Genomic DNA, 18,337 nt, shown 5'->3' on the forward strand with positions numbered 1-18,337 from the left:
TTCAGCCAGGTCACAATCTCGCGGTCCGTGAGTTCGAGCCCCGCGTCGGGCTCTGGGCTGATGGCTCAGAGCCTGGAGCCTGTTTCCGATTCTGTGTCTCCCTCTCTCTCTGCCCCTCCCCCGTTCATGCTCTGTCTCTCTCTATCCCAAAAATAAATAAACGTTGAAAAAAAAATTTATAAAAAATCTTTTTGGATAAGTTTTTTTTCCATGTTTATTTTTGAGAGAAACAGAGACAGAGCATGAGCAGGGGGGAGCAGAGAGAGAGAGGGAGACACAGAATCTGTCAGCACAGAGCCTGACGCGGGGCTCGAACTCATGAATTGGGAGATCACGACCTGAGCCAAAGTTGGACACGTAACCAACTGAGCCACCCAGGCGTCCCTACAAAATCTTTTTAACTTCACTTGAAAATGCTTGTGACTTAGCCTGGCTCTTTACTGTCTGTTATTTTATTTTGGAAATGAATGTAGTGCCCAGCATAGCCAAGAAAGCATCCCAGAGCCACGTGGGTGTGCAGAAAGACCTGTGTGTTTGTACTGCATACATTAAAACTTGGGTTTATTTTCCAAATGCAACGATTTCATCTCTCAGTTGCTCCCCGACCGTTCTCATTTTGTCACTATCCCTCCGTATTAATTGCAAGCTTAGCTTTTCTCCTCCCTTTTGTGACCTCGTAGCCAAAACCAGCTGTCCCTGTGTTGCTCTCTGTGTCCTCTGAGCTTCCACATGGCCCAGGGACAGCGACCTGATGCCTCTTCCTGTAGTTTAGGAGCCCTCAATGCTTCTCAAGGGCATGGCCTTTTCCTCGCATAAGTAGGAAGGAAATAAGGCAAATCAGAACCAGAAGGAAAGCATTCCATGGTCAGAAACATCAAGAAGCTTTCTAGGGGCGCCTGGGTGGCTCAGTCGGTTAAGCGTGAGTTCGAGCCCCGCGTTGGGCTCTGTGCTAACAGCTTGGAGCCTGGAGCCTGCTTCGGATTCTGTGTCTCCCCCTCTCTCTGCCCCTCTCTGTCTCAAAAATAAATAAATATTAAAAAAAAATTTTAAAAAGAAGCTTTCTAAAGCCTAAATATTCCCTACAATTCCTGTTCATTCATTCATCCCTGGTTCGTTCGTGTGTTCACATGGTTGGAGAGTTTGTGTTTTGGTAGCTTCAGGGCTGCTGATGTGAGAAAGGGACAGAGAGCGACATCACAGGCTCTCTTCCTTCTCCCTCTTCACTGGGGGAAGCTCACGGCCGCCCCTCAGCCCACACCTTGGGAGGGAGGGCATTTGCTCTGGGGCTTCAATCTTCTGATTTCCCAGTGTGGTTTGCCTCCTACTCAAAACTTACAAAGTCGGGGTGCCCGGGTGGCTCAGTCGGTTAAGTGTCCGACTCTTGACTTCGGCTCCCGTCATGATCTCACGGTTTGTGAGTTCGAGCCCCGCATCAGACTGTGTGCTGACAGCTCAGATCAGAGCCTGGAGCCTGCTTGGGATTCTGTGTCTGCCTCCCTGTCTGCCCCTCCCCACTGGTGCTCACACACACACACACACACACACACACACACACACACAGACGCACACGCACACTTTGTCTCTCTCTCTCTCTCTCTCAAAAATAAGTAAACTTAAAGAAAAACTTAACAAAGTTCACAGTTGAAAGAAATGAAGACACTCCCTCTAGCAATACATTTCTTATCAATTGTCCATTTCAGATGAAAGAGACTGAAATTACTGAGAGGCCCAAATTCCACAGAAGCAACAAGCCAGGGGCAGTCAGTGTTGGAAACAAAAACATCACTGCAAATCTCGAGCCCAGTCACTGATGTTACCAAGCCAGAACCAGAGCTTAAAACCCATTTTGATGTTTTCAATTAAGTCTTTCTTTACTAAAATGTGACTAACCTCAATATTTAAGTTACTGTTACTACCTCTTTCCTTTTTGAACAAAGACCAAGTTTCTTACTGTGTTTGGTGCTCCCGGGGCCTTTTCGCGGCTGCTTTTGAAAGCGTACAGCCAAGTGGGTACCCCAGCCCGGGAAGCGCCCGGAATTCCCAAACGTACAGGCAGGAAGCATGAGGATTCATCTCAAAGTTCACATCGACCCTGAAATCTTGGGAAGAATGGCCTGCAGACAACAGCGCCTGGGTCTATAATATTTATAATTTAAGCAACCACAACCACGTATTACCCGGTCTCCACCAGCGAGCGTCGACAAGCGCTAAGGAGGTGCACGCCACAGGACCGAGGGCACCACCGCCCTGTTCAAGGGCAAAGGCTGTGGCAAAATTAGCCCACACGTTTTGCAGGAAGAGTTTCCCCACATAGTTTTGCTCATCACTGTCCTTTGAGCCTGGCATCCACAGGCAGAGAACGCTAACCCGTGATAGCCGGCAGGCGGTTCACTCTGGAGGAGTTTCTCGATGCTGGCCCGGATCTTCCGTGATGGTTTCTGGGTCGCTGTGTAGCAAAGACAAAAATCACATTTTTCTCTTTCACATCTGAAAGGAGTTTTCTTGTCACAGAGTATGTTGGGATGAGGAAAGCGGGACACAATTCCAGATTCCTTTTCTCTCACTTACCCATGAAACAAAGTCATTACGGAAAACACCGCACGTGCCAGGCCAGAGCTGGGGAGACCTCGGTGAACAGCCCACAGTCCCAGCCTCGCGCTGCCTCCCGGTATAGAACTCTCTCCACTCACCCACTCATTCACGGCTCTTGATCTGCAGGACATGTAAGGACACCAGAGAGCCAATGGCAACCAGTAAAGAAATATTCCTCGTGAATCATATTTAAAAAAAATTTTTTTTTCAACGTTTATTTATTTTTGGGACAGAGAGAGACAGAGCATGAACGGGGGAGGGGCAGAGAGAGAGGGAGACACAGAATCGGAAACAGGCTCCAGGCTCTGAGCCATCAGCCCAGAGCCTGACGCGGGGCTCGAACTCCCGGACCGCGAGATCGTGACCTGGCTGAAGTCGGACGCTTAACCGACTGCGCCACCCAGGTGCCCCATGAATCATATTTAAAAAGAGAGACAGTGGGGGCACCCGGGTGGCTCAGTCAGTTACGCGTCCGACTTCAGCTCAGGTCATGATGTCACGGCTTATGATCTCACAGCCCCACGGTGGGCTCCATGCTAACAGCTCAGAGCCTGGAGCCCGCTTCGGATTCTGTGTCTCCCTCTCTCTGTCCCTCCCCTACCCATGCTCTATCTCTTTCTGTCTCTTAAAAATAGTAAATAAACATTAAAAAAAATTTTTTAAAGAGAGGTGTTCAATAATTATGATCACCAGACCTTCAATCTGTTGTTTGCCCAAAACCCTAAGATCCTTTTTATAAGCCAGCAGTTTCCTAGCAGCTGAGAAGATAAATTTATGTTTCTTCTTGTGTTGGAAAGCCATAGGAGGGCAGAAAACAATCTCCTAGAATTTACCATCTGTTTTGATTGACTTACGGGTAATTTTTAATCTCAACTCCTGGGAAACCACAGCGTGGCTCCTTACAGAAACCTCAAGGACACAGCACCATGTCTTAAGTTCACGGCAAAGGCTTAGCCAGTGTAGAGAGAGTCTGTTGCTGGGAATCTTTGCAAGACAGAACCCCCCTCCTGGGGCCTCACCAAGGTGTGTGCTCTTCAGGAGGCTGATTCGTAAGGGTCTGCTCGGTGGGATAAAAACCAGCTTTACCTAGACCGGCAACTTTTTCCCCTTCTTTTTTTCTGCCATAGAGCAGTTTGTGCGAACTGTCAAAGCCTAAAAGAGTAAAGCTCTTTAAGGACAGAAAGTGTGTTTCGGTTCATGTGGCCTCCCCGACACCCACTACGTAGTAAGTGCTTGAAGAATTCAAGCCAAACTAGAAGTTCTCCTCTTGGATGGGGAGAGAATGACAACTGTACGTATCACCTCCTGCTGTCCCCACCATGTGCGGGACGGTCTCTGGCCAAGAGCCGAAGGGAGTGAATGTGCTGCGGTGAGAACAGGGCTCCCAGGAGAACCGGCCAGGCCATTGGCCCAGAACAGGGTGTGGAGGCTGAACGCGGGTCCAGGAGGCTCCTGGGCGTCTGGAGGAGGCCGGGCGCCCATGGGTGGCGGGAGGGACAAAGAAACGGGGCCTTGGGTGGGGAGTGGTCAAGAGAAGATCCTAGGCGCCGTGCTCTCGTCTGTGCGTTCTCTGCCCTCTCCCGGGGAGCCCAAGGTGAGGACGCATGTGGGCCCTGGGGCTCTGGAGGGGGGTTGGTGCTGCTGCGGGGGTGGGGGGCAGTTGCTCGGGTGAGGACCCACAGCTTGAAGTCCAGGAGGGTGATGCCTCCGGCTTCGTTCTTCTTCCTCAGGATTGCTTTGGCTCTTCCGGGGCGGGGGTCCCTTTGTTACTGTGTCTCTCTCTCTTGCCATTCTCTCTGTCTCTGTTGTTCAGTGGTCGTCAGTCAGCCCTCGTTCTCCAGGAGGAGCTGCTCTATGGGCAGGTGTGATTTGCCACGTTCCGGGAAGGGGTGAGTTCAGGGTCTTCCTACGTCACCATCTTGAACCGAAACTCCCTTCCCTTTCATTTCTTTGACATCTTAGATCGAATCGTTTGAATTTTTTTCTTATGCTTGAACAATTCTGATCTTGCAGTGTATTTATATCTACATTAAGAAGTAGCCTTTATTCATGATATTAGATTTGTTTTTTCCAGCTTGAATATACCTCCAGCTGAGGTATAACCGACAATTGGAATGTATTCTTCCTTATTTACTCCCTACACCCCTTCTCCCTCTCCCTCTGTCCCTCTCTCTCTCTTTCTCTCTCTCTCTCTTTTCCTCAAGGAGGGTAGTAGCCATGATCAATGTGAGCATAATATTTATGTACAGATCTGACACTGAACATTCTTTGCTCAAAAAAAATTGGAAAGAGGGAAATTTCCTTCTGTAATTCTTTCCATGAGTGTACTTGCCAGACGGTGGTGAGGAAGTGTGGTGGGATCAAACCTTCAGTGGGGGTCTGCCTCTGAGCGCCTCTGTGCGCGTCTGCTGAGTCGCGTGAACCTGGCGGAGCAGCCCTCGAGAGGGGAGCCTGCGCGTGCGTGTCTCGGACAGGTGCACAGACCAGTGTGACCTGCCTCAGGACGTTTGGTCCTGTCTTTGAGGCTAAGTCAGCGCAGATAAATGTGTCCAAACCCTCTGTTACCCTCTGTCTTGTCCAATTTTCTCCTTAGACCCTTTTCTCCCCACAGCATCTCTGCCCGTCATTTTCCTGAATTGGCTTAATCCTCTGAGTGGGTAACATAGACGTGAGTGCTCCTGTGGCAGGTCTCTGTGAGTCCAAACACCAAAGCACAAATCCCGGTACCTCAACTTCCCTACACGCCTCCTTTTACGGACCACGTGCTTTCTGTTTTACACAGTTTCCCCGGATTCCGCACCATCCCCCCACGTTCCCAGAAAGGTCTGGACACCCGCTTTGAAAAACAGGTATTATCCTGTCTAGTCCTCATCTTCACATCATGCCCTAGGTCATGAAATTTTGCTGGTTGTCCTTAGGTTCATGGCGTACTCCTGTGAAATCTTCAAGTCGTCAGAAATCTACTCGCAAAACAATTGCTTCCACGGGCTGAGCAACGAAGGACAGAATATTTCAGATACGAAGTCTGTAGCTATCGTCTCTTGAAGGATTTGTATTGACATCTTACAGACAGTTGTTTATACTGTCATAGGTATATGATTATTATAGGGGTAAATTTTTATCAGAGGATGGCTTGCAAGACGACACAAACAGTTCTCCATGAAGTGCCCAGTCAGCACCCGCCCAACCCGTTAGTGAGGGAACCTGCAGTGGTTCAGAGGAGAACATCTTAGATCTCAAGGAGAGGTGGTCATGGAGGAGAGAGAGTGACCCCCTACTTGGCAATGGAGCCGCAACCTGTGAAATCTTTTGTAAGAAGAGAAAAATTTAAAGAGATGTATATAATTGACGTCAAATGCGTGTTTAGAAGGTACCTTCGGAACACGGTTGACATTCGTATCACAGACGAAGCCATCACGATAATCAAGATGGCAATCACACACATCCCCCCAAACCCTGTCATCTTCTAACGGGAAATCTGCTGAGACTGAGCGGTTTTGCAGGACGGTTTCAGCCGCTGGGGCAGCCCTGGGCTCAGGGCTCCTGCTCTGGCCGCTCCTCCCTTAAGTGCTGCCCTCCCTGGGGCGTCTGAGTGGCTCAGTGTGTTAAGCGTCGGACTCTTGATTTCAGCTCAGATCACGATCTCACGGTTCTTGGGTTCAAGCCCCGCATCGGGGTCTGTGCTGACATTTCGGAGCCTGCTTGGAATTCTCTCTCTCTCTCTCTCTCTCTCTCCTTCTCCGTCTGCCCCTCCCCCACTCTTTTTCTCAAAATAAATAAACATTAAAAAAAAAAAGAGCCACCCTCTGGGGAGGGGTCCTGCGTCCTCTGGGGCAGGAGCAGTGGGTGATTGACTCTCCTGTGTGAGCTGAGGTCCCCTGGTCCCCTGACCCTGGGTGTCCTGGCGGTGTCCAGCTCCCAGGAAAGTGCACCCGGGCCCCAGGCAGTTGGGGACAGAGCCCCCGGGGGGGCCCTTAGCCCTTCATGTGGCTGTTTCGTGGCTACCAGTGGCCAAGCTCCTCAGAGACATAATGCTGTCTCAGGACACCATTTAGTCTTTTTCGGGGAAAGAACTTTACTCTTCAGAGTGAACTCGGTGCTGACGCAGAGATGCACCCTGCGAGTGACCTGCCTCTGTTTGCCCGTAAACACGGGGCGGACTCTCGCTCTGCGGCCCAAGGGTGCCCTGAGAATGCCGCGGCCGCCTCCCAGTGCTCCCGCGTCGGTGACTCCCAGTGGCTCCTTCTGCAAGGTCGCCTACACACGGCTCACCTGCTAATGGCTTCGGTTCTCTGGGTTCAGGAGGAGGCTGGAAGAGCTTGGTGGAGGGGGGATGGCGTGCACCTGTCGCCCTGCGCATGTTAACGCCTGCAGCCCAGTGAGCCAGACAGGACGCCTCCCCCACCCCCCACATCTCCTCCCGCCTCTTCGCTGCCCACCCGCCCTCTGCCCTTCCCCGGGCGTGCGCCGCTCTGCTTTTTCTCACTAAAAGTCAGTCCAGGGGTTTTACGTCAGGAATCGGTCCAGTACGTGGCCCTTTGGGACTGGCTGAGCCACTCAGCAGGACGGAGATTCAGCCTTGCTTCCACGTCTGCAGCACCGTGTCCTTTCCACCTCATTCTGGTTACCATACCACCCTGTTGACAGGGTTCGGGGACCCCTAGAGCCCACCCTGCCCACGTCCACTGCTGAGAAGCCTGCCCGGGCTGCTTCCTTGTCCCCCCACCCCCCTGCCGCGGGTGTCTGTCCATCTGTCCACCACCTGCCCGCAGGACCACGGCCACCCCCTCCTCCGGCCGCTTCACCAGTAGGGAGCCCCCTCTCCTGACACGGCCTCCCTGTGGCCTGGGAAGTGGCTGCCTCACTTCATCTCGGGAACGCTCCCTCTGCTCAGACAGCTTTGGAATTTCGTGGCAGAGCCCGAGTCCCTCTTGCTGGAACCACCTCGGTGCTGGGCAGCCCGAAGCTGAGGTCTGGGCTTCAGAAACGGGATCCCCGCTTTACAGAGTTAAAGTGGCGGGGAGTGCTCCCGGGGTCGGCGATGTTGCCGGAACCAGAAGTTCCTCCGTCCCGTCGGGGAAGCCCTCTCTCTGGGGCCTGTTGGACCGGCAGCTCCCTGGTCCCTTGTGGCAGGCCTCTGTGGGGGCCCAGCGCCTGGGGACAAAGTGGTGACCCCACGTCCAGGCACTCTGCATGCAGAAGTTCCGAGAGTTACTCCCAGAAGCAGAGCTCAGGACATTTAAGTGACCAACCTGTCACTGGTAGTTACAGGCACCGTCCATGGTCACCCACTGTCCGCTGGGCTCTCTGCAAGTGACTTAAATGCATCATCTGATTGTTTGCCCCCAGTGACCTCGTGAATACGAAATTGCTGCTACCACGGTTATTGCTCTGGTTCTCCAGGTGAGGGCCTGGTCATCGGAGACGTTGGCCAACGTGCCCAGAGACACACAGCTAACAGGTGCTGAGCAGGTGGATGGGAGGCTTCTGTCACGAGTCCCGTCTGCCAGACCCTCCTCCCCGAGGCCGTCCTAACGCCGCAGCGGCTGTGGCCTTCCTGCCCCCTTTCCTGCGCCTTCCTCCCCCGCCGGGAGTCAGCAGATCCTACCCGGGAAGGCTCTCCTGCCGGGACCTGACGTGGCCTCCCTGCCTTCCCCTCCCCCACGGAGGAAAGACCCTCTTCCAGCTGTCTTGCCGAAGACAGTCGAGGAGCTCTGAGAAGCCGCACTTGAGCGTTCGGCTCAGAAATACGTACAAATAGTTCCCAAGAAGTTTGACCAAATCCATTAAAGGCTTGCGTCCATGTTGCTTGTTCTCATCGTGAGAGATGCGCTCCCACGTCTTGGGATTCGCGGGATGAGTGGAGCCTGAGCCACACGCGGCATGGCCGGGAGCTCAGCCCGCACGCCTGCATCTGGGAACAGTCTGTGGTTTGCAGATGCCCTCGGGAAACAGAAGTCTGTCTTGTGTTCATGTCCGTGCAGCTGCCACCGTGAAATGCTTTCTCGTCCACGCTGTCACCACGCAGACAGCCCGGGCATCCTGGGGAGCAAGCGGCGGGGTCATTGCTATAGCACCGCATTGGCACAGAGCAGAAGTTTGGCGGGGCGGTCATCACAAGTACATCGCTGGGGACCTGGCTGGTGACAAACGTCCTTGCGTCCTAACACAGAAGTTAAAATATTTCACAGGGTAAAAGGTGCTCTTCGCGGCTCAGCCTTTCCGGGGCAGGTCCACGTGTGCTGACGGCGGGCTGCACACGGCGAAGGAGTCACGGTCGCGCAGCATGGTGCCCAGTGTGGGGACTGTGACCGTCTCCCCCAGAGAGTCACCAGGAAACTTCGAGCACCGGCGGAGGAGGTCTGCCGGCTACACGTTGCTGGTACAACCAGGCTGCGGGTCATGAGGCTGACAGCCACACGGGCCCGCCGTGGTGGCCGGGCGCCGCCTGGGGACTCCGCCTCCCCCACAGACGATGGTGGCCCACTTGGTGAGCCGGACGGAGCTGCAGAGCAGAGCCCTCATCAACGTGGAGCCTGCTGAAACTGACACTGGCTTGTGGGCTTTGGGACAACGCGCCCCTGGTGTCCTCCTGCCTGCGACCCGCACGGCAGGGTGCTTCTCCCCCGGGCGGCCTGAGACGCTTCAGCCCAAAGCAGCACACCCTCAGTGACTCATCTCTGCGCGGGCTAGGGCACCGTCTACACCCGCGTGGGCTAATGCACAGTCTACACCCATGAGGGCTAGCGCACCATGGTCACACGCTCAAGCCAGCAGGCCGTCCACACCCACGAGGCTGGCTGAGGAACCTGGTGACGCAGTCACCAGGAGATGGGATGCCGCTTCCACACTTCCCAACTCTGGCCGCCCGTTCAACCTGGCTGAGATTCCAGGTGTCTTGCCTGCAAGCTGGAAATCGGAAAACCCGGCGTTCTGGAGCCTCCCTCCCTCCCTCCGCCTGGTGTCCCCGGGGGTCCTGGAGAGGCACCTCCATGCAAGACTCCCGGCCGCGCTCAGGGCTGTGTGTCCTCCCCACGTCCAGGACATTTTGTCCTGCCCCCGTTGAGCTATTCCTCACACAAGTCCTCGACAGCGGTGATTCTCAGACCCTTGACTCCTTTGAAAATTCAGGTGCATCGTGAACCCTCCTCCCAAAGGAAAAAGAAAGCCCATTAATCAGGCGTGGATAGACTCAGTATCGATCACATGTCAGTTCTGCCCAAATTGATCAGTGCAACCCCAACAGAAATTCCAGCAGGCTTTTAAAAATCTGACAATTGAATCTAAAAGTCCTGCAGAAATGCATAATACCTACAACAGCCAAAGTAATTTCTAAAAATAAGAACTAATTTGGAACACTAACATTATCTGGTTTCCAGACTATAATGAGTTTGCAGTAATGGAGGCAGTGTACCTTTCTTGAAAATACAGGCAAAAAAGATCAGTGGAGTGGAAAAGAGTCCAGGAATCCAGCCACCGTGTGTGGACAACTGATTTTGACCAAATTTCCAAAGCAAGTTAATAGACAAATGATAGCCTTTTCACTAAATGGTCCTGCAACAATCAGGTATTCATACTTTAAAAGATGTCACTGGGGCGCCTGGGTGGCTCAGCTGGTTGAGTGTCCGACTTCGGCTCAGGTCATGATTTCACGGTTCGTGAGTTCGAGCCCCCCGTTGGGCTCTGTGCTGACGGCTCGGAGCCTGGAGCCTGCTTCGGATTCGGTGTCTCCCTCTCTCTCTGCCCCTCCCCTGCTCACGCTCTTGTCTCTCTCTCAAAAATAAATAAACATTAAAAAAAATTTTTTTTTAAGATGGCACTGTTTTATTTCGCAGAGTGAAAACGTGGTGGGGACGTGGGGTGAAAGGGATCCGTTGGCCACCCGCCAACTCCGGACCTTGAATTCTTGCTAGAAACGTGCAGTGCTATTAGGTTGACATAAACAAGCGGGAAACGGAGAACAGTGATAATAAAATGCTGCAAATAAGTCTATAGGTTTAAAGGAACATCTTTTCAGACATTCACATCAGGTGTCATGGATATTCACGGAAAATGGGGGGCTTGCGGCTTCTCAAGATTCAGAGAGCGTCCGGGCTGGGAGGCGGTTCTGCTGGGAGGGGGCAGAGTGGGGCCGAGCCCAGGACATGTCACCTGAGCTGGTGGCCGGCCAGACCCCAGACTCTGATTAAATCCTGAGGATTTAGGATTCAAGGTGGCAGGTCCCGTCCGCCTTCATTTCAACCCTGGAAGCTACAGTTTTGTTCAAAACGCGCGCAATATCTAAAGGTTTCCGGGAGCAAATATAAACTCTGCCCCACAAATAACCGAAACCAGATTCTCCGGAGGAGGCGGTGGGACAAGCGGAGGCGGGAAGAACGGAGAGTACTTTTTATTTGACGGAGTGGACAAATGGGAGACGGAGGTCGTGAATCATTTCATTAGGAGTAATGGCTTGGATTTATAGGGTGCCTTTCTTCTGAAGATCTAAAGCCATTCCCATCCCTGCTATTTTGTCTGTGTTCACAGCAACTTGAGCAACAAAACACTGTTGTGGAGTAAACATCAAATGCAGAAATGCTGCCGAAAGGGGGGTAGGGAGGCTTGAGAAGCCTGCGGGCCCTGGGGTGCCCCCAGAGGAAAGGGGGCCGCGGGGCTGGGGGGGGCGGGGAGCGGAGCAGCTGGTGCTCCCAGAACCTACATGCTGCCTCCTTCCTGGTTTCTGCCAGACGAGGCCCCGGCAGGTGCAGCGGGCTTCCCATTCCCAGCTCTCTTTGTCCACCTTTTCTTCTAAAAATAGACTTTATTCTAGAGTGGTTTTAGGCTCACGCCGAACCCGGGAAGAGATTTCCCGCGTGCCTCCCGCCCACCCCCTGTGCACGCTCCCCCCCACCGTCAACACCCCCACCAGAAGGGGGCATTCGTGGCAAGTGATGAACCCACAAACCCACAGGGACACATCGTCATCCCCCACAGTTTACACGGGGCTCACTTGGGTATGTGCCTTCCGTGGGTTTGGACAGATGTATGATGATGTGTGTCACCATTACAGAGTCATACAGAGTCCTTCCGCGGCCCTGGAGTGCTCTGTGTCCTCTTCACTCCCCGTCCCTCACCTCCGGGCCACCCCTGACTGTCCACGGTCCCTACAGCTTTACCTTTTCCCGAATGTCACATAGCTGGAATCATGCAGCCTTTCCAGCCGGCTTCCTTCTAACTGAACATACTTACAGTCCCTCCATGTCTTTTCGTAGCCTGATAGCTCATTTCTTTTTCTTTTTCTAATGTCTATTTATTTTTGAGAGAGAGAGAGAATGGGGGAGGGTCAGAGAGGGAGGGAGACACAGAATCCGAAGCAGGCTCCAGGCTCCGAGCTGTCAGCACAGAGCCCGACGTGGGGCTCGAACCCATGAACCGTGAGATCATGACCTGAGCCAAAGTCAGACGCTCAACTGACTGAGTCACCCAGGCGCTCCAACTCGTTTCTTTTCAACACTGAATAATATTCCACTGTCTGGATGGACCACAGTTTACTTATCCATTCACCCACCAAGGACATCTTGGCGCGATTATGAACAGAGGTGCTGTGAACACCGCGTGCAGGTGGTGTGGATATCCGTGCTCACGTCCACTGGAGACACGCTGTGGGCTGTGATCGCTGATGGCTGCGTCCCACAGAAATAGCAGGTTAGGTCTTATTGCTCTGTCCGCCTCTCGATTCCTAGTTCCTTTCTTAAGGTTTTGTATTGAAATAGAGTACTGTACCACAGTGCCACACTGGTTTCTGATGTACAACACAGTGATTTGGCAAGTCTGTGCGTTCTGAGGGCAGTTCAGTTGCTAAGAAACCACCTCCCTGTTTTCCACGTTGCGTTTCCCCCCGGCCACCAAGGGGAGTTCCCGTGGCTTCAGTTGTTCTGTGTCAGGCAGGAGTGGCCAGACCACAGCAGAAACCACACAACATGGTCAGTACCTGCAAGGGGACCCACTGCCTCCGACCTGGGCATGTGTGCGGGGCTCCAGGAGAAAGCGTCTGACGTCCTAATTGGCGGTGTGGCCCAGTGTTGCCTCTGGGGCTGTGGGCGCAGGCGATCGGTCTTATTTCTCTTCCTTGTTCCAGCATCAACCAGACAGAGCACCTGACGTGTGCCGGGCGCCCCTGCTCGTGTGTCAGGGGCCCGCCAGCCCGCTCCCCACCTCCAGCCTAGATGCAGATGTGGTGCCAGCTGCGGTGTGGCTGGAAACTAGAAGGGCCGCCTGCCAGCTGGGGAGCAGGGTGGGGTCACGGCGTGGCTCGCTGAACCTCACAGAGGGCTGGAATGCCCATGACGCCTTCTCAGAAATGCGTGACCTTGTCTACCCCCAGATTATAAAGCTTGATGTAAAAAAAAGCAATTTAGGGATAATCCAGGGAGATTGAATATCCACCGGGCACTCGTTGGAGGCGGTAACGTCATGTCTGCCATATCAGAGACGAATGTCCTATGGTTTAGAGACGCACAGGGAAGAGTCTAGCAGTACAAACATATGGAGCCCATTGTTTGCACCAATGAGGGTCAACAAACACAAACCATGCGACAAAGGGGGAAGTTGGAGGGGGGAGAGAGGCGGTGGTTCTCAAGCTTCACGGGCCCCCCGAGGGATGTTTAACACTCGATGCTGGGCCCCCAGAGCTGCCGGTCAGGTGGGGCTGGGGTAAGACCTGGAATTCTCGTTTCTAACAAGTCCCGGATGCTGCGGACGCTGCTGGTTCACACTCTCAGAACCACTGTGTGAAGGAAACAGCAAGATTGCAAAACACGGCTGATCACGCACTGGGCGTGGGGTCGAGGGGTGATCACGCACTGGGCATGGGGTGGCTTGAGATTCTTTAGACTATCATCTCTACGTTTGCGTGCTTGACATAGAGGTGTCCGAACATCTTTTAAACAATATATTCTCTGCACATTTTCAGAGTTGAGAAAACGTTGACGATCCAGAAGTCAAATTCTTGCCAAGACCTTCCTCTACCCAAAGCTCCCATGAGGAATCAAGCATCAGGTCCAGGGGACACTCAGCGAACATGCCCACAGAAGGCCCATCTCTTCTCACCGTTTGCCAGAGATTTGGGTGACAGTGATGCAGCCACCTGCCTTGCGAGGAAAGACAACAGGTGTGTGGTCCCGGCAACTCGCCACAATGGGAAAACCCGCGTTTCAGTGACTTAGTTTACGAATAACTCATGTTCAGCTCCGTTAGCTGTGGAAGCATTTGGTCCTGCTACCCCAGCCTCCCTCCCCGGGGAATAAAAACACACAAGAGTGGTTTAAACGAGAGAAACATTTGCTTTTCTTTCCCCTGGGGCCTCCTGAGCTGCTCAGGGGCCAGCATCCTACTACGCCGGCCTCATGACCCAACATGGCAGAAAAGGTGAGTGGCACTGGATGAATCCGGAAGGTTCCCAAGGCTATGGGCCCCCTGCCGGCATCTCCATTGGGATCCACTCCACCTGCAGGGACACCAGGCTGCACACAGTCAGAACAGGGACTGATGGGCACAAAGCCTCATCATCAAAGGGCCACGCTTCCTCCCTTAACACTCAGGACCCACCAGAGCAGAGGACCCAGCCTTTCAAGCCTGTCCTGGCTGTTCAATCAAGTCTCTTGTAAGGTTGCCCATGGGCCTACTCAGAAAAAAACAGGACAAGAAATACCACAGAGCCCATTAGCAAGGTGGGACTTGAATTCCCATCTCTCAGGCACAAAAAAACGAGAAACCCATGCCTATCCTGTTCAGTGGCAAAGTTCCTTGAGGCCGGGGGCAGAGACAGGCCTCTCAGCCTGCAGGAAACGCAAGTGTGAGTTTGCATCTTGGGTTCTCCCAAAATGGGTGAAGTTGGCAATTTCAGGATAGTCTACTTCCTGCAATTTTCTTACCTAAAAGCAGCTTACACGTTAGCACCTAAAATCCCTTCCAGGACCTACAACGCTCAGGTTGGCAAGGCAGACGTTGTGATCCCCGGTGTAGGGGGCAAGTCTGCAGGTGGAAAGGTCCTCCAGGGTCGTGGGGAGAGTCTGTCCCTTCCCTGAGCCCATGTGGTAGAGCCTGTTCTGCAAGTAGAATTTAGTCACAAGGCCTTCGAGATCTTCGTTTATTCAAAATGAAGAGATAAAAGTCAGTACATAGGCCCGTAGAAAAAGTACAAAATGTAGCTAAGAAAAAATACATTATTTTCACCGTAAGCTCTGCTCTGTGTGTGTGTGTGTGCCACACTGCATGTATCTCTAGAATATTCTGCTGTTTTGCAAACATATAACTGATTTTAAAGTAAGAACCTGAAGTGAAACCTCAACGATCAGTTATGTTCGTACCTTAAAGAAACATTTAAAATAACTGAGGTTGAGGAGAAAGAGGGAAACTCAAACTTTGGCCCCAATGGGCAATTAGGGAAGACACGTTTTTGACGGAATCTCGGGGTATTTGGACAAAGCAAGCTTAGCACGATGGAACCCCGTGCCCCCCACTGGTGGCCCTGGATGCTCCATAAAACCTCAGGCACCTGGAGGGCCGCTGGCCAGAGGGCTGAGCCTGCTTACAGCCTGTGCGGTAGGGACCCAGGCTCTGTTCCCACCGGCCCCGTGCTCTGGCACGCCCTCCCCAGAGAGGCCCGGCCGAGCTCTGCGCCTGCTCCTGTTCTCCCTCCTCTGCGCAGACGCAGGGAGACAAGTTCAAAGGCCTCCAGAGAATGAGCAGCCAAGGCAGATTCCAGCCCGAGCCTGCCTGCACCCCAGGCCCACGCGCAGCCAGAGAGCGGGGGTTGGGGGGACGCACCTCACCCGGGGGGGAAGCACAGAGCCCTCCTTCGCGGGTGCGCCGGGCAGTGCGTGGTGGCCAGCCTCCAGACCAGCACACGGGCTGAAATCGTACGGTATTTGTCTTCACCATAATACTCTCCAGCTCCATCCATGTTGTCGCAAATGACAAGATCGCATCCTCTCTATGACTGAATATACATTATTACATATATACTACATCTTCTTTATCCACTTACCTATTCGTGGACACTTGGGTTCCTTCCATATCTTCGCTGTTGTAAATAATGCTGCTATAAACATAGAGGTGTGTATATCTTTTCACATTAGTGTTTTCATCTTCTTTAGGCAAATACCCAGTAATGGGATGACTGGATCATAGGCTGCTTCTATTTTTAACCTTTGGAGGAGCCTCCACACTATTCTCCAGAGTGGCTGCCCCAGTGTGCATTCCCACTGACAGTGCAAGAGGGTTCTTTTAAAATACCTTTAATAGGAAGGTAGCTGTCTGTGCGGTTTCTTTTCAAGAAGGAAAGGTTTTCTTTTTAAAAGCTGAGGGAAACCGTATTGGTCCCCAGTCCTGGCTGATTGTTAAAATCACCCGGAGAGATATTTCTAGAGTGTTTAAGAGCTTTTAAAAACACAGATCGCAGATCGGAGCATCTGTGTTTGAGAGCCCTTGACCTCGGCGGCTGGCCGAGATGCCGTCCATCAGCCTGTTCTGTGATTCTTTGCTGTTCCCTCTGTTTTTCCCAACTCAGAATGAGCCCCTAACGGCAGCAAATCATCAGACAGGCCTTTTCCATCTGTAAAAGGAAAATTCTTTTAAAAAAATCCTTCTTGCTATCACTGACTCTGTATTTATCACTTGTTTCCATTGAAAAAAAAAAATGTTTTGTTCTGTACGGTTGCAACTATCGGTCTTTAAATAACTCAGTCTTTATGTTGTTAAAACGATTTCTTAATGATGAAAAAGAGTTATTAGTGAGAGGCTTGAACAGCCAAAAAGAAAGTAATTTGCATTTGTATTAGTATCAAGTAGGATTTTAAATTGTCTTTCACATTAAATACAGCTCATTTTTATTGAGTGTGGTTGAAACTCAGGCCAGCCTCTGTGCTGGGTGGGAAGCGCTTACTCAGGCTGATAACCGGGAGCTCGATCCCGCCAGGGCGCCTGACTCGCCTGGGAAGTGGCCTCCTCACACTGGACCACTGCTCGCTTCCTGCGGTGACACCCGTGGGGGGCCAGGAACAGCCTGTTAGTATTCCCTCCTCTAACTTGTGCGCCCTCTGACGCGGAAGCAAGAAGACAGAGCGGGACTGTGAAGCCTGTGGAGAGGGAGCGTGTCCACGCTCCGTGGGAGCCTCTGGGGAGAACAGGCACCCGGCGAGGCGAGCTCCCACGGAAGGTAGCAGGTCGTCCACCGCACGGCGTGCGCACACAAGCCCAGAGCCCAGGAAATGCCCACGGGCTGGCAACCCCGCGACGTTAATACAGACTGACCCGCGCTCCAAATGTCCCCGAGCAACTCCCTGCCGGGCGCCCTCCCCCCACGTACCCGCCGTGCCCGACTTCTATCCCACACCTGGTTTCCGCGCGCCCTGTGTGCGCCTCTGTGTCTGCGCACCCTCGTTTGGTGGCACAGCAGGGATGTTTTGCACCAGCAGCCACCGCTGGCTCGCGTGGCCGTTCTTCCCTGGGCTGGTGGGTTCCTCTGGCGGGCACGGTCCCGGGGCGCCCGGCAGGCCTGCGTCTGGCTTTACCGGGGGGTGTTGACCAACAGTTTTCCCAAGTAGTTGTGTCTGTGTATCTTCCTTCTTCCAGGAGCGTGTGTGTGTCTATCAGGACGCACGCTGTCCTTCATTGCTCATTGTTGTTCCTCCTTATTGATTCAGAGGAGTTCTTTACATGTTGTGGATATGAGCCCTGTGTCACATATTTGTGTAAATAGCAAATTGCCTTTTCATAACCTTCGTGTTGTCTTTTGATGGAACGAGCTTGCACTTGTGGTCCGTTTTCAGTTACCCCTGCCTTTCCCCGTCTTTCCGCCCCCCGCCCCCCGCCCCGGGGTCTATCAACTCTATCAGCCTTTTCAGAGAAGCAGCTGGTGGCTCTGTGGGTTTTCTGTGTCACACGTTTGCTTCTGTTTCACTGGCCCTCATCATGATTCCTTTCCGTCAACTTTCTTCCACTTAAAGTTGTTATTCTCTTCTAACTTTTTGAGAGGCACACACGAGTAATCAACTTCAATCTTCTCTCTGAGTAAATAGTTTTGAGGCTAGAGTGTTAGCGATCCACGGACCGAGGGGGACCATGTGCGAGCTGCCCCCTCCAGGCGTCCTCGGCCTCCACACCGCCCCAGATCCTGCCCTTCGGGGGCTGCAGCGGCCAAGAGCATGAATTCCTTTCTCAGGATTTCCGCACAACGACGCCTGTGGATCCCCAAACCAGCACGTCACTGCTCAGGAGAAAACTGAAGCTCCTCATGAAACAGAACGGCTCCTCCAGGAAGAAGCCGGGGCTGAGAAGGTGGGCCTGGGATCCCAAGTCACTCTGAGCGTCATCAGCTCCTTGGCCGGTAGCAGCCACTGAGTGCCGGTTGCCGGAGACGTCCCCGCGTCTGCCCTCATTCCGATAGAACTTGAGCACGAAACGTGTTGATAATAGAAGATGGTGAGTTTATACCACCCCCTGAGTTGAAAGCAGGGTCTGGAAGAGATATCTGTGCAGGCACGTGCACGGCAATATTACTCGCTGTGGCCACGCGGTGGAAGTTACACGGGTGCCATCGGATGGATAAATAGGTAAATGAAACGCGGTGTGCGCACACAGCGGGGTATCAGTTGGCCGTAAAAGGAAGGAGGTCCCGACACCTGCTGCGTCAAGGACATCACGTCAACTGAGATGAGCCAGACATAAAAGGACAAATGTTGTGTGAGGTCCCCCGAGGGGTCAC

At 53.0% G+C, this 18,337-nt stretch overlaps 1 protein-coding gene across 1 annotated transcript in view; it reads left to right on the plus strand.

The window, feature by feature from the left end:
• The window catches only part of NXNL2 (nucleoredoxin like 2), a 228,213-nt gene that overhangs the window by 173,978 nt on the left and 35,898 nt on the right, over positions 1 to 18,337 (plus strand). Inside the window, exon 3 of the mRNA XM_086684814.1 lies at positions 13,544 to 13,898. Coding sequence (XP_086540940.1) covers positions 13,544 to 13,796 — 253 coding nt within the window. The 3' untranslated portion in view covers positions 13,797 to 13,898. Of the gene's footprint in view, positions 1 to 13,543 lie in introns of the transcript that reaches the window.

The sequence above is a fragment of the Puma concolor genome, chromosome D4, assembly GCF_028749965.1.
Source record: "Puma concolor isolate L17-30 chromosome D4, mPumCon1.1.hap2, whole genome shotgun sequence".
NCBI classification, from domain to species: domain Eukaryota; kingdom Metazoa; phylum Chordata; class Mammalia; order Carnivora; family Felidae; genus Puma; species Puma concolor.